At 38.4% G+C, this 16,143-nt stretch overlaps 1 protein-coding gene across 2 annotated transcripts in view; it reads left to right on the forward strand.

The window, feature by feature from the left end:
- FAP (fibroblast activation protein, alpha) overlaps positions 1-13,591 on the forward strand; it is a 129,182-nt gene extending 115,591 nt beyond the window's left edge. Inside the window, exons 22-26 of one of the 2 annotated variants that reach the window (XM_006879360.1) lie at positions 7,581-7,680; positions 9,773-9,837; positions 10,342-10,414; positions 10,679-10,752; positions 13,210-13,591. In XM_006879360.1, coding sequence (XP_006879422.1) covers positions 7,581-7,680; positions 9,773-9,837; positions 10,342-10,414; positions 10,679-10,752; positions 13,210-13,311 — 414 coding nt within the window. In that variant the 3' untranslated portion in view covers positions 13,312-13,591. The remainder of the gene's footprint in view (positions 1-7,580; positions 7,681-9,772; positions 9,838-10,341; positions 10,415-10,678; positions 10,753-13,209) is intronic. The other variant, XM_006879361.1, reaches the window with a different exon arrangement.
- Positions 13,592-16,143: the final 2,552 nt, after the last annotated feature.

A 16,143-nucleotide genomic window follows, 5' to 3' on the forward strand; every position in this document is an offset into this window, starting at 1 on the left:
ACCATTTCCATTACCACTGTCTCAGTTCAGGTTTAGACTAGAGTTTCTCCAACTTTTATCTTATTGGAAAGCTGTTGCATTGTGACTTCCAGTGGTTTACCATCAGATATTGAATTCAGTACTCTGGGATGAGGCCCAAAAGTTTGCATTTCTAGCATGATTCCAGGCAATGCTGATGTTTTTGACCCACTGAGCATAGGTTGGATAAGAATTTTTTTAAAAGTCCAAAACTAGTATTACTAAGTCGATTCTAACTCCTAGCCATCTGTGAGAACATAGTATAACTTCTCCATAGAATTTTCAAAGGAGTTCTGGTAACATAGTCCATAGAATTTTACATTGCTAACCAAATGATGAATTTGGTGCCAACTGGAATCCACCAGCTACTCCACAGGAGTAAGGAGCCAGTTTCCTTCCATTAAGATGAATAGCCTCGGAAGAACTTGATGACAGTCGATTTGGTTTAGGTTTGAGTCATCTTTGCAGAAGCCAACAGTCACTTTTTCTTTTCTAGAATAGCTGGCTTGTTTAAACTGCCATACACTTGGCGAGAAGCCAAGCACTTGAGCTCTGTGGAACCAGGGCTCCTTCTAGTCGGACAGCACTGACAAAAACTCCAATATTGCTAAGAGTTCTTTTTCCAAATAACAATATTTCATATATAGTTACCCTTCAGATACAGCTCAAAGGCATCTCTTTGCTATGGTAAACAGAGCCCTTGGCAGTGTCCCCTCTCTCCACTTTCTTCCAAGAGTTATTTAGACTTTTCCCAATGATTATTTAACTTGAGTCTGTGCTTTTCTTGTCCTTCCAGACTTTTGTATCCATCATTCACTATGCCTGCAATGTCTGCCCATCTTCTTTTCCCAGGTAGTCTTCTTTCTCATTTCAAAATGGGGAAAGCCTTCCTTGTTCTCAAATGCTCAACTTGGTTATTGCTTTGTGCTCCAATACCTCTCTCTATTGCCCTAATTGGAATGAATACAGTTTATCTTGTTTATTTCTCCTAAAAGCATGTAACCTTATCAACAGTATCTTTTGTTCCAAAGCATTATAAAATGTTTATTACAATATTTGGTCTAGTCAGGCCAAGTTTAAATGGAATTTAACTCTATACATCTATTTTTAAGGTATATCTGTCCTATTATTAATAACATATTTTCCAGGAAAAGTCTTGTTTTTTAACAAGCATAATCAATATAAGTTATAGAAAGAACTAGTATAGAAGCTTATAAGTATAGAACTAGTATAGAAACATATGTTTTATTTAATACAATACGATAAAAAAAATCACAACAAACTGTGGCTGACTCTGAGAAGACTGACAATCCCAAAACACTTGATTGTGCTTCTGCAAAGCCTGTACTTGGATCAGAAGGCAGTCTCAGAACAGAGCAAGGAAATGCTGCATGGTTCAGAATTGAGAAAGGTGTACGCCAAAGACATGTCCTATCTCCATACCTTTTCAATCTATACGCAGAACAGATCATCAGGGAGTCTGGGCTCTATGAGGAGGAATATGGCATCAGGATTGGAGGAAGGCTTATCAACAATCTGCGTTATGCAGATGACACAAATTTACTGGCTGAAACTGAGGAGGACCTGAAGCTCTCACTGTTGAAGGTCAAGGACTACAGTCTTCAATATGGATTGAAGCTCAACATCAAGAAAACAAAGATTCTCACCACTGGGACACTTGGCAGCATCATGATAGATGGTGAAGAGATTGAGACTGTTAATAGCTTTAGTTTGCTTAGCTCCACAACCAACATCTTGGTACCAGCATCCAGAAAATTAAAAGAAAAATTTCATTGGGAAAGTCTGCTGTCAGAGACCCCTCCAAAGTACTGAAGAGCAATGATGTCAGTCTGGAGACTAAGGTGTGCCTGATCCAGGCCATAGTCTTTGCTATGTATCAGAAAACTGGACAATGACTAGGGATGATAGAAGGAGAATTGCTGCCTTTGAGCTGAGGGGCTGGAGAAGAGTATTGAATATATACCATGGACTGCTAGGAGAACAAACAGGTTCATCCTACAGAGGGTGAGATCAAGCTCACCCTTGGAGGCAAGGATTCTGAAGCTTCATCTGACATACTTTGGACATGTTGCAAGAAGGGACAAGTCCTTGGAGAGGGACATCATGCTTGGAGGGATGGAAGGACAGTGCAAGAGAAGAAGACCCTTGATGAGATGGATTGATTCAGTGACTGAGGCAATGGGGGTAGGTGTGTCAGAGAGAATAAGATTGGTACAGAATAGAGCAGGGTTTAGGGCTGTACATAGGGTCACTATGAGCAGGTAACTCAACAGCACATAACAGTAACAACAACTATGAAAAAGGGCAAGGGCTCAGACAGTGTAGGCCATGGAGAATCATGCTGTTAACTGAAAAAGCTGTGGCTCTCTGGCAGTTCAAATCCACTAGCCTCTCTGAAGGAGGATGATAGACAGTCACCTTCCCTGCAATTTATGGCCTGGACTGTCAATTATGAGTCAGTACCAGTTCAATGCCAATGAGTTGAGTTGATACAAAGAAAGTATTTCATTCTAAAATTGTTTTTAGTTCCTTTACCCCAAAACACATATTAATGATATTTCCCAGTACAATTTCTTTAAAGAACACTTTCTTCAGAAGTGTTCAAGAAGTCAGTAGGAATTAGAATTGATGTACAAGACAGTCCTCAAACAAAGAAATAGCTAGCCTAAAATTTTAGTAGGTCTGAGGCTGAAAAATCTTGGTTTATACAATAAAGAATGCAAGCAATTATTCTGACAATTGAAAGCAAGTGGGGGTTTTGCCTAAATTATTAGAATAACAGCCTCATTTATGGGCTTTGCTTTGTTAATATAGGCCTAGCCAGGTGGTGTTGAATAAGCATTAGTTCATGATTTAATCTTAGTTCCTTTCTCTTCCAGTGACTAATTATAAGCAATTTAAATTGCGATGTGTGATCAACTATGTAAAAGTAGGACAAATGTACCTCTAATGAGACTATGATAGACTCTGAACTTAAAGTTCACCAAAGAGGTGGCCCTACTGTAAGAATAGAGAGGAAAGAGCATGAGTTTTCACAGTCAAGTGTCCTAGACCTGAGTCTTCCCTTACTGACACCATTAACTTCGTCCGTTCACTCAAATCTTGTTTCTCTATTATTAAATGCACTCTCAATCACTGTAAAGATAATGTTGTTGTGTTGTTGTTAAGTGCCTTCGAGTCGTAGGCAACTCATAGCGAGCCTATGAATGAAAGTCTTAACACTTGCATGACTTTCATCCTTTCTCCAGGTTCATAGGGTTTCTGGAGGCAAGCTATTTACGGAAGTGGATGCCACTCCTGCTTCCAAGCTTGTTTTAATCAGGGAGCTCCACCAAACACTGTCCACCATGGGTAACCATTCTCGCATTTGACACATCAGTCTCACAGTGTTTAGCATCACAGCAACCATGCGTTACCTCTGTACTACAAGTGGACAGACCAGGGCTATATGACCTACAAGAAGGCTTTTGGGTTTTGTTTTTGGTAAAAATAATAGAATAGGAAATAGAAAAAATATATATGTATATAATTCTCACCATTGGACCAATTTGGCAGCATCAGGATGGATGGTGAAGAGATTGAGATTGTTCACAGCTTTAGTCTGCTTGGCTCCACAACTCTTGGCACCAGCAGCCAGGAAATTAAGACGTATTGCGATGGGAAAGTCTGCTGTTCGGGACCTCTCTAAAGTACTCAAGAGCAACGATGTGTCTCTGGAGACAAAGGTGCATCTGGTACAGGCCATGGTCTTTGCAATCACTTGTTATGTGTCAGAGAGCTGGACAATGACCAGGGAGGATAGAAGGAGAATTGGTTCTTTTGAGCTTTGGTGTTGAAGAAGAGTGCTGAGGGTACCATGGACTGCTAAGAAAACAGATTCATCCTGGAAAGGGTTAAACCTGGCTGCTCCTTGGAGGAAAGGATTCTAAGGCTTCGTCTGACATACTTTGGTCATGTTGTAAGGAGAGACCAGTCCTTGGAGAAGGACATCATGCTTGGGAGGGTGGAGGGCAGGCACAGGAGGGGAAGGCCTTCTGGGAGATGGATTGATTCGGTGACTGGGGCAATCAGGATGGGTGTGTCAGGGACAATGAGATTGGCACAGAACAGAGAAGAGTTTAGAGCTGTTGTACATAGGGTCGCTATGAGTCGCAAGCGACTCGACGGCACATAACAACAACAACAACATGCAAAACAAATAAATAAAATGTCTAGGATGCTATGCTACGATAAATTGTATGCAGAATAACAAAACTCCAAAAGAGAGTGGTGCAAGGTTTGTCATTTTAAATTGATGGGACGCAAAATGCTTTCCTGAGAAGGTGACATTTGAGATTTGAAGAAATGAGGAAAGGAGGCATGTATATTTCTGGGAAGTGAACAAGCATTCCAGGTAGAAAGTCCCAACACTTGCAAAAGTATTAAAAACTTAGAATCAGATTTCCCCGTTCAAAGACCCTCATCATTGATGCATGCGCAAGGAGGAGATGGGAGAGATGTGATGTGAGAGTAGATCCCCAGCTACCTTGGTGTAAGAGACGAAGATTAGGTTCATATTATTTTTTCATGTAAATATGAACTAGTTATTATTATTTCCTGTAGGTAAAACTAGTCCCATTATAGCTCACATAAGTGTTTCATAAGCCCTCTCTCAAAATTCTATGCCCTTCTAAGAATGTTTTTAAGGATACCCTTCATTTAAACAAAATGGCAAGGCATCTAAGTGCAAAGGACAAGATTCAAGAATTCTCATGGCCAATCTGCTCCGTGGGTTCTTTTCTCACAGAAGCCACCCACTCTGCCTGGGAGCCCCACCCATGCAGGAGCAGAAAAAAGTCAACTTGGGTTTGTTGTTGTTCTTTTTTCCCCCCTTCCTTTCTACAATAGGAATAGCTCTTCCAAGCTGCCAGAGAATTTAAAGTACACCTTCTTTTGTTGTTCTGCTGCTAGTGTAGCTTTTGGTCTTTTCCCTAAAGGCAATTTGTATTCATCCTGGAAGCATGAGAGTTTCATTTATAGCACTATCATCAGAACAAAGAGTACATGCTGATTAATAATGTTCAAGATATTTAAAAGAAAGACTGGAAAATCTTTTAACTATATGCATATGTTTTCCATTCTATACTATTTCCTTCTCTGTGGAAACAAGAAAAACAGGGCACTATAGTGTGCTCTGGGCTGAGTGCTCCTTTCCAGTGAACAATTATAATTTTTCAGACAGATCTTGCCTTTCTTTACCTCACTGAGACCAAAAATTAAGAAGGAAAAACTTTCCATTTCAATAGTGTTTGTCACTAGCAGACTTAATGAGAACAATTCCTTTTTAATTACATTTTAAGTCTAACTTTAAGCTTAATAGAGAATTTTCACTTACCAAAGTGATTTTGTAAAACAAAATGTTTCTTCTGTTTTTAAAATATATTCTCTTCCTATTTAAACATGTTTTTGTTATCCTCCAATTATAATTTTAAAAGGACTTAGTAGAACTACCAGTCTTTTTTCTTTTTTTTTTGGTTGGGGAGGGCTTCTGTTTTGTAGTTTGGGAATTCTTAATAAAATACTTTAGAACTGGAAAAGGAAAACCGTAAGCTAGTTAAAGAGTTCTTCATTTAACTGTTGAGGTCAGCAATATTTTTTCATTTACTTCACCCACTCCATCAGAAATATGCATTACATGACGAAAAAATAGACAGCCACCATCACTATCTTTGCCTATTTCATGCGCTCTTTTTCCCGCTTTAATGACTGACTTTCTGTAGCAAAGGGTGAAAGACTTGAGAGAAATTATTCCCTTAAATTTGTTGTTAGAACTCATTGCTATCAACTCTGAACCAACTCATAGCTAACCAACTCATAGAAACCCCTGTGGGTTTCTGAGGTTTCCAAAGTTGTAAACTGTAGAAGATGAGATTGCTCATATTTTTCTCATGGAGTAGCTGGTGGATTTGAAACTAACCTTTGGTTAGCAGTTCAACTTCCTTTGGACTATGCTACAAAATCCAAAAAATAAAACATGTCCTTAGTTAGAAAGGTCCCTACATGACAGAGTGAGACATCTTGATGTTAGGACAAGAGCAAACCTGCGAACCACATCCCGATCCTGCCCACTTCTTTTTTTGGACCATGTCCCCAAACACTACTTACATTTTCCCAAGAAGGGTATCTTACTCCCAGCATGCATTTTCAGAGTGGATACAGCCTTATTGTGATACTATATTCACTTCTCATCTTTAAGAAAATGTTAACATTTTCAAGTGGCATGGACGGGCATCTATTTCAGTTTCCCAGCCATATTTCTGAATCACCTGTTAATCTCCTATGGGGTAGAAATCTACAAAAGTTATGCCTATTACTGGCTCCCCAGTCTATAGCCCGTTTATTAATTATTTGCCTTTCTAGGAAATTTATAACCTTTTCTCCTTTGAGCTTCTGTGTCAGATATTCCCATAATAGAATATGTAACACTGCATTATACATAAACTCTTAAACTATCTAGAAATTTCCTATGTCCTTTCCCTGCTTTACTTTTTTATGAAAATATATAAGAAAAGACATAGTACAAGTTCTGCCTCATATTAATATTGCTAAAAAGAAATAATTTCTTCTACACAGTTCTTTCAAACAACGCGCTGCCTTTGTGCTAGTGAGGTCTTATTTGAACACACAGAAGGAGCCAGAAAACAAGAAAAACTTTAGCAGAAAAATTACAATTATACACTTGTTTTGCTCTCTTTAACCGTTCCTACCATGCCTTACTGATGCTGTTTTTATTGTTGATTCCACCTCACAGCAAAGTAGAATTGCCCTGTAGTGTTTCCATTGCTATTATCTTCACAAAAGCAGTTGCCACATCTTTCTTCTGCAAAGCAGCTGATGGGTTCAAATTGCTACCCTTTCAATGAGCAGTAGAGCTCATAATCAACCATTGCACCACCAAGCCTTCTTTGTAGCATATTAAAATAAAATTACTCTTGCTGTGTGGTGGGACTTACTGTGAAGGGTAGAAGAGAGCAATTTAATCCACCCTTAAGGCAGGTGATCTGATGGCCCAGCGGGTAAGGAGTTGTGCTGCCACACCAAAGGTAGATGATTCAAATCTACCAGATAGGTGATCCACAGGAGAAAGGTGGACAATCATTCATGATTTACAGCCTCTGAAAATTCTCTGAAGGATCAGCTATGAACCGAGGTTCCAATTCAGTGGCAATGAGTTAAATCACAATCTTCTCAATAGGAATTGATCTGGAGTCCTGGGTGATACAAATGGTTAATAGTCTCTAAGGAAGGATTGGAAGGCCAAGTTTTACTCAGATCACATGAACTTGAGGAGTGAGGATTGCCAACAGAGCATAGCCCTTCTTCAATATATTTGGGGTCACCATGAATTAGAGTTTACTTGCTGGTAACTGTTTTTGGTTGGTTTGGTTTGGTTTGGTTTTCATCCTTACCTGCCAGGGCCCATATGCCCTTATCGGGAATAGAATTACTGTAAAAATGTGGCAGGTAAATCAGAAGCTGTCTTTACAACAATGTCTCTACAGTCCTACGGAGGTTATGTTTCATCATTGGTCCTTGCATCCGGAACTGGTCTTTTCAAATGTGGAATAGCCGTGGCTCCAGTCTCCAGCTGGGAATATTACGGTATGGAAACATTTCATAAATGTTGCCGTGAAAACATTTAACACATAATTACTCTATATTTGAGGTTGCTAGGAAAACAAATTATGCAGTAAAATTCACCCCAGCATCACTGAGGAAAATATAATCTATAAATGAGGTTGTTTATATGATTCATTATAATCACATTGTGACAATCCAAGACATTTTTTTTAGAGTTGGGAAAGACTCTCCCATAATTCAGCAAATCTTATTTTCTCCCAGGAACTTTGTGCCCCTTCTGAGCCAAATCTTTGAAATCAGAGCTAATCCTGTGTTTTTGCAGGCACACAGTTGCCGTCATACCAGCTTTTAAAGCATATTTTATTCAGATTCGGGCCTGGAGCCAAACAATTCACCTCCACACCACAGTTTACAGCAGCCAGCCCCACTGTTCCAGCAATCTGAGAAACAAAGCATTTCTTTGAAAATTACACTTCCTGTGTGTGTCCATTTTTATGATTAAAATTCACATAAGACGAATTGTTTTGAAGTAACCCTATATGTTTTTTATTCCATTCATTCCCTATAGCACATTTTCCTCCCTGCCCTCTCCTCCCCCTCCCCAGTTTGCTTTTCTCTTGGAAAAGAAAAAAATGTCTTTTATTAGTGTACAATCTCTCCCCCACCCAGTCAATATTACTATGCAGCTCTTATTCTGGACTCTTGCCATGTAAATAATACCTAATCATATATCCCTTTTAAACAGTCTTTCCCTCATCTGTTTCAATGCAGTACACATTATTTATCCCCTTTTTGTTTGGTTTTCCTCCAAACCCGATGTTTTATAACAGTGGCATTATGTAGTATTTGTCCTTTTGTGATTGACATATTTCACTGAACATAATGTCCTCCAGGGAAACCCATTTTGTATAATATGTCATGAGTTCTTTTTTTTCAGTGCTGCATAGTATTCCATTGTGTGACTATACTACAGTTTCTCTATCCATTCATTTGTTGATGGGCACTTTGGTTGTTTCCAACTCTTTGCTATTGTGAACAAAGCAGCAATAAACATGGATGTGCATATATCTGCTTGAATGGCAGTTATGGTTTCTTTAGGGTCTATTCCCAGTAGTGGAACTGCTGGGTCAGATGGTATTTCTAGTTCCAACTTTTTGGGAAAGCACCATACTGACTTCCATAGTGGTTGCACCATTTTACACATCCACCAACAGTGAATAAGAGTTCCAGTTTCTCCACAACCTTGCCAGCATTTGTTGTTTGCTGCTCTGTTGAATTTTGCTATTCTTACTGGGGTAAGAGGATACCTCATAGTTGTGTAACCTTATTAATTGTATAAAGATAAGCTTTCATCAAAGTCTCTCTTTGGTATTACATAGAAATGAGTTCATTGCAACTTGCAAGGAATCTTCATTTAGAAAAAGAGAATGGAGAAAGGGAAGTTTAGGGAATGTATTTCTCTCTTAGATGACATCAGTAAAAGTATACTAGAGGTACTCCTGAGTTGACCAAGTAGTTGAGCATTGGGAACTAACCAAAAAGTTGTTGGTTTAAACCCCTTCAGAGGCCTGTCAGAGACAGCTTTGGTGATCTGTTTCTGAAAAGTCACATTTGAAAACCCTGTGGAAAAGTTCAGCCCTGCACATATGGGGTCACCATGAGTCAGGCTTGACTTGATGTCAACTAACAGCAATAACAAGAAATAAATATGCCCAAGGAAGCTGCATTTGTGACTTATCTTTAAAATATAGTGGGATTGTTCTACAAGTTCCCTTTTTTACTCTGACATTTCTCCTTCCTCCTTGCCCTAAAGGGTTTCAGATGGAAATGAAAAAGCCAGAACCTTAGCTCACTCTTGTGACGTTAGTTGCTCCTGTTTCCAAAGCTCTTCTGTTATCTTTTTGCCCTTCCTAAGGCAAATTGCAGCGATGACGCATATTCTCTGCAGCCTACCTTTAGCATGACTGTAGTGGAGCATTACAGTAAAGTTACAGCTGGAACCTACTTCAGCAATACCACTGGGACATAGTGAGGAGCAGTTATGAAATCAGGAGGTTTTATTGGTTAATGGCACTATCACACTCAAACAACTCTATTCTTATGTCTTTTATAGCCTCTATCTACACTGAGCGATTCATGGGTCTCCCAACAAAGGAAGATAATCTTGAGCACTATAAAGTAAGCATTTTCTATTTTCTTTATATCGATTTTTTTTTAAATGTGCTTAAAGAATTTAAAGTAGTCACTCAGAGTTTACAGTTTTAATCCTGGATCCCTAAGCAAATGTGACGATCCTTTTGTTAACTGGAAAACACCTCACTTAGGAAGGAGTTTTCTTGCTTTGGATTCTGTTCTTTCCTTCTCCATCCCCCATTCCCTAACCTTCCTTTCCCAGCCTCCTCCCCACCCCCCAGCCCCTACACAGCTTGAGCAGGCATCATTTATGCCTAAGGTCTCACTCATATGTAACATATGACACATAAACTTTCAGTTCTTCAAACTAAGAATCAGATGGAAGTAATGCAAATGATGATGAAAATGTGTTGCTCTGACTCTTAAATATTTATCAACCAAAGCAATACATAATTTCAGTATTGGTGCTAAGTCCATTGCACAATGATTTAACTAGTTTTCTATTAGAACTTGCAGCAACTAAAATGTTAATTTTTTTCTCTTTTCCAGAATTCAACTGTGATGGCAAGAGCAGAATATTTCAGAAATGTAGACTATCTTCTCATCCACGGAACAGCAGATGGTGAGGTTTAAGCAAGACTCTTACACATAAAAATACTGAGCCAGCATCACTTTGTTTAAGAAACATTAAGCATCCTCCTATGCCTATGCTCGGGGTCAGTACCTAAGAGTCAGGGACATTTCCATAAATGAGTGTGATTACTCACTGCTGACAATGTCAACTGCATGACTAGATAATTGTTGGTGTTCATTTCCAGGCAATACATTGTCACTCTACGCTTTCTGGTATTTTACAGCATTTTAACTCTCTCTTTCTTTGTTGCAGATAATGTGCACTTTCAAAACTCAGCACAGATTGCTAAAGCTCTGGTTAATGCACAAGTGGATTTCCAGGCAATGGTACATAATTTCATTTAACTCAGTATTCAAGGCCTTAGACCTCCCCACCCCCAAGCTCAAGAAGGGATTCCCCCCCTCCCCAGTAAAACCTGACAGTCTGTAGGATAGAGTACATAGAACCTTATCCAGCCAATCTTGCATCTTTTATTAATTCCGTAAAGGATCCTCAACTTAAAGAACTCCTTGCTGCAGAGTCAGAACCTACTCATAGCTGACCCTCTGTGGATTTTCAGAGGCTGCAAATTAGGAGCAGATTGTCTGTCTTTCTGCTGAGAAACAACTAATGTATTTAAATCGCTTGTCTTTGGGTTGGCAGCGCAACTCCTTATCCACTAGAACACCAGAGCCCCTGAAGGACCCTAGGCAAGTAGGATGAGTTATATATAATAAATAAGTCTGTAATTTATTAATTTTTGAATGAATATTCCTTACATGATGTAACAATCTTTAGTCTATTTGCTGAACTGAAAAACTTGGTGTTGCTGTGATACTGCACACTGTTCCATAATCTTGTCAAATACCATAATGGTTACCCATTATGTGCAATGTTTGAATGAGCTTCCAGATTGATTTATGCTTGGAAGCAGGCATGGCATCCACTTCCTAAACTAGATGCCTCTGGAAACTCTACAAACTCTATAAACACTATAAACTCTACAAATGTACAGAAATTATGTTAGTTATAGAACAGAATTCAGGTCTTTTGTGCAACGCTTACTCTCAGTCATATCCGACTTAACCACTGCTAAACGTGGCTAGTGCTGTTATATCTGGAGTAACACTCTTCTACTTTGTACACCACTCTTTGTCAATGTGCTGTATGAAGTAACCTGGGTTTGCTGGGATGCTGAACCTTCCAGAATGGTTTCCCAATGTGGACAGTGGTTGGTGGAGCTCCCAGTTGTAACACAGGTTTGGAAGCATGAGTGGCATCCACTTCCTAATCTACATGCCTCTGGAAACTCTATGAACTTGGAGAAATGGCAATAGTTATGGAAAGGCATTAGGTCTTTGTTCATAGAGTTTCTATGAGTTGTGCCCCACTCAATGGCAACCAACAACAACAACAACAAGATTAGATGATCTCACTCAAGCACTTGATTGTTCTGTGATCTCACATACATAGCTACAACTAGGTGCTTGGAATCCCTGCAAACCTAGAATAGGTGTCCCAAAGCAGCTAGAAGATTCTATTTATTCTATAAGAAATAATTAAAAATGTCATGGAGACCTCAGTGATTTCCTGATTTAATGCAGCTCCATTAAGGGCCAGAGAATCTTTTCACCCACAAGTTGTCAGTGCCTGGCCCATCACAGAAACTCACATGTTTACAAAGAGAATGGATGACTAGATTAAAGGTAAATTCTAGATAGCATGAATAATGGAAAGTGAGAGTCAGGAGGAAAATAAAGGCAAATGCCATGGCAAGGGAGGAAGTCCTTTTAAGCTACATCTTCCTCTCAATAGCCATAAATATTCCTAGTATTGACTCAAAGCCTGAAAAAAGCCCACCGTTGTTAAGTCATTTCCGATTCATAGCAAACTCTACATCAGATTTCCAAGGTAAATCTTTGTGAGAGAAGACTGCCTATCTTTATTCCACAGAGCCTGGTGGATTCAAACATTTGACCTTTCATGTAGCAGCCTGATACATTATGAACTACATAATCAGAGAACTACATCACCAGAGTTCCTTATATTGAATCAGAGCCCAGAAACAACAACTTTCATTTTTTAGGTATTTTTTTTCCATTTTTTAAAATATCATTTAAAAGAGTGAAGTAAGATTTTCCCCCCTTACAGCTTTTATTGTGGGCCCAACATAAATTCAACTAATAAAGGCATGCAGAGAATTTTGCCTCATGACCACTGACCATTTTTATTCAGTGAAAAATAAGAAAAATACTGGCATTGCACCAGCAATAAAGTTTAAATTTATAATGCTATCTCTCCTTTCCTTTTTTATTTTTTACATTGCTATTTTTAACTCCTATAAAGGGTGCTTATGGTTATATGTGTTGTGGAGTTTCTGCAACAGAGAGGAATTAGATTCTCAAGCTAAAGATTTCATGGAATCTTTGTGCTAGAAAACCTTAAAGTAAAGTCAAATTCAACTCCCTCCTTGTTGACATGGTGATGCCCGGCTCCAGAACGGCAAAGTCCCAGACCCAACGGGACAGTTATAGACTCCATTCTTCCTTATCCCCAAACCTAGAAATCTAATATAGCCATTTAAAGACTTGAAAAGCATAATGAAGATTACGAAAAGGTCTTTAAAACTTTTTGTTTTCATTGCTTGCTTGCAAATGACTTTCTTATAATTATGCAAGTCTTCTTAGGTAGAAACTGTCCATTAGGTTAAGGCAGGTCAGCAGGTTTGGCGAGCAAGTCCAAGCTAGATAACATTTAGTGGCTGAAGAAATGAAATGAGTGTCTGTCTTTCTTTTGTCTTTCAGTGGTACTCTGACCAGAACCATGGTATATCTGGTGTGTCCACTAAACACCTGTACACACACATGACTCATTTCCTAAAGCAATGCTTTTCTTTGTCAGACTGAAAACAATGTAGGAGCAAACCTGTATCACAATCTTAAGACTTCATGTAAATGTCTCTGAATGGGTGCTTATTTTATTCTATATGCTGTTGAAATACTGACTTAACCAAACAAATGAACATTTTTCTAAAGGTGGATAAGAGAAAATGAGCAGGACTCAGAAGTTCAACCTAAATATTGTTTACACTTCCTGTTACTCTGTAAAAGAGCCAACCATTTTGCTATGGATGCATCATTTTATCACTTGTTTAAGAGGAAATAATAAAGTCAGAAGTTAAAATGCTGTCAGTTTGTCTGCATTCATTGATTTCAGATTATAAAAATATGTCTGTACCTTGTTTTTCACACAAATAAATGAGTACCTGAGTAGCATCAAGGTTGGCAGGAAGGATAAGAAACCAAAAGCATTGAATTTTTGGAGTGAGAATCCTATATACTTAAATGACTGAGAATGAAAAAAGCATTATGCAGAAAATTCAATCAATCAAGTTTGAGATAAATGTTGTAGAGACACCTTGATGTTTGCACTCTATGGATAACTCACTCAGTGTCCACAAATTTTTTTTTCATTATTTAAAATAATTAAACTTTTCTCAAAACATTTCTTCAACAAAAGTATAGATATGAATTGTTGTTGTTAAGTGCCACCGAGTCACAGGCTTCATAAATGACCCTATGAAGGAAAGTCCTCAACACTTGTGTGTCTTTCATCCTCTCTACAGGTTCATAGGGTTTCTGGAGGCAAGCTATTATGGAAGTGGATGCCACTCCTGCTTCCAAGCTTGTTTTAATTGGGGAGCTCCACCCAACACTGTCCGCTATGGGTAACCAACCATTAACACATTTGACACATCAGTGTTTGACACACCAGGGCTATACGACCTAGAGGAAATGTCTGAACAAAAACAGTGGAAGACAGGCCTGAGGGCCGCAGATTAAAAGTCACCCACCTTTGGCTTGGTAGCATCGCTTTCTGTCCACTGGGCCAACTGATCACTCTTACGTTGATGTTATTGTTTGTTGGTAAGTGTCTTTCATCCTCTCTCCAGGATCATAGAGTTTAGATATAAATTAAGTAAAAAAAATTTAATTCTGGATTCTCTTAAAAATGCATCAAATTTGGAAAAGTTTACAGAAAAGAAATCTGACCTCATATATGTAAACAGACGAGAAAAAAATCAAATATATTTTAGTTCTTACCAGAGATGAAAGAGGAGTTCTTGTTAATTAAGTACTTGATTGCTAAAAGAAAGGTCAGAAGTTCAAACCCACCAACTACTCTTTGAAGAAAGAAAACTCCTATTGGGATTTATCAATTCCAATTATCAATGCCTTGGAAAGCAATGGGCAATTTTGCTCAATCATATTACATTGTTATGAAACCAAATTCAAGATAGTGAATGGCTACATAGAAAGGGTGGGCAAGAGAGATAGAAGGACAGCAGATAATGGTGATCTAAAAACATTAATTAAGGGTAGAATTGAACAGCTAATTATTGTCATTGCTGTCAATAAGCTGTAAATCTATAAAATGTTAAATTGGCAAAGGTTATGTGAGATATATATATAACAATTTAAAAAATAAAAAGAGTAGCTACTGAGGGAGCTTATTTAAAATAAAACACCTCATGGTGTTTGGTTTCTTGCTTGATAGATTTAAGTCATGATTTCATAAGACATCTTGGTTGACTCATTTAATAGTATATTTAGATCTTCCACACTACCTCCTTGAGAGCTGTGTTGGCTTAGGGGCAAGGAGTTGCACTGCCAGCCCAAAGGCACACAGTTTGAATATACTAGTTGTTCTTAGGGAGAAAGATAAGTTATCTCCTCCTATGAGATATACTTTTGAAAACCTGCTGGAGGGTCAGCTACAAATCAGTTCTGACTTGATAGTACGTAACAACAGCACAACAGCTCTATCTACTGGATGTTGCATAGTGCTGGGGCCATTCAAGTCGTAGTCATCAATCTCTACTCACTGGAAGAAACAGAAAAAGAAGGAAAGTGAGGAATCAAAGGGGAGAGGGAATGTGTGGTTAACAGCTTCTATGAAAAATTGCCTCCTTTATCACAAGACCAGAAAAATAACTGCATAGTGCCTGACTACAATTACTAAACATTTTATCCAGGGTTTATAGAAGAATCCTGATTTTAAAAATAAAACACAGTGCAAAATTTCAAATTTTTATGGGGTCAAACATTCTAGAGCCATGAGAGACTGATGGATGAACCTCTGAAACTGTTGCCCTAAATCTTCATTCAACCAATAAGATCTCCTGATGCCTTTTTAAAACCAAGTAATAGTTTAACTTGTTACTGTTGTTAGGTGGTATCAATCTGACCTGAACAACAGATCGAGGCCTATCCACCTTCCTTGAGTCCTTTATTGCAGTCACTCTGTCAATCTACCTTGCCCTGGATCTTTCTCTTTCACTGACTCCCTACCTTTTGGCACATAATGCCTTTTTGTCCAAGGACTGGTTCCTTATGGTAAAATACCCTAAGTATATGAAATGAAGTTACCTATAAGGAGCACCCTGGTTGTACTTCCTCCAAGACAAATATAGTTATTCTTTTGGCAGTCCATGGTATATTTAATACTCTTCCTCATCAAGGCCAGAATTCTTTAATTTTCCTTATTCATTATCCAATTTTCACATGCATATGAAACAACTGATGGCTTGGATCAGATATACTTAGTGTTTAAACTCACAACCTTGCTCTTTAGCACTTTAAAGAAGTCCTTGAGAGCAGATTGTCCCAAAGCAACACATCTTTTGATTTTTTGACTGTTGCTATCATGGGTATTGATTGTGGAGCCATGTAAATGAA

This window comes from Elephantulus edwardii, unplaced genomic scaffold (genome assembly GCF_000299155.1).
Source record: "Elephantulus edwardii isolate Elephantulus edwardi_28Jun2011 unplaced genomic scaffold, EleEdw1.0 scaffold00003, whole genome shotgun sequence".
Lineage (NCBI taxonomy): Eukaryota > Metazoa > Chordata > Mammalia > Macroscelidea > Macroscelididae > Elephantulus > Elephantulus edwardii.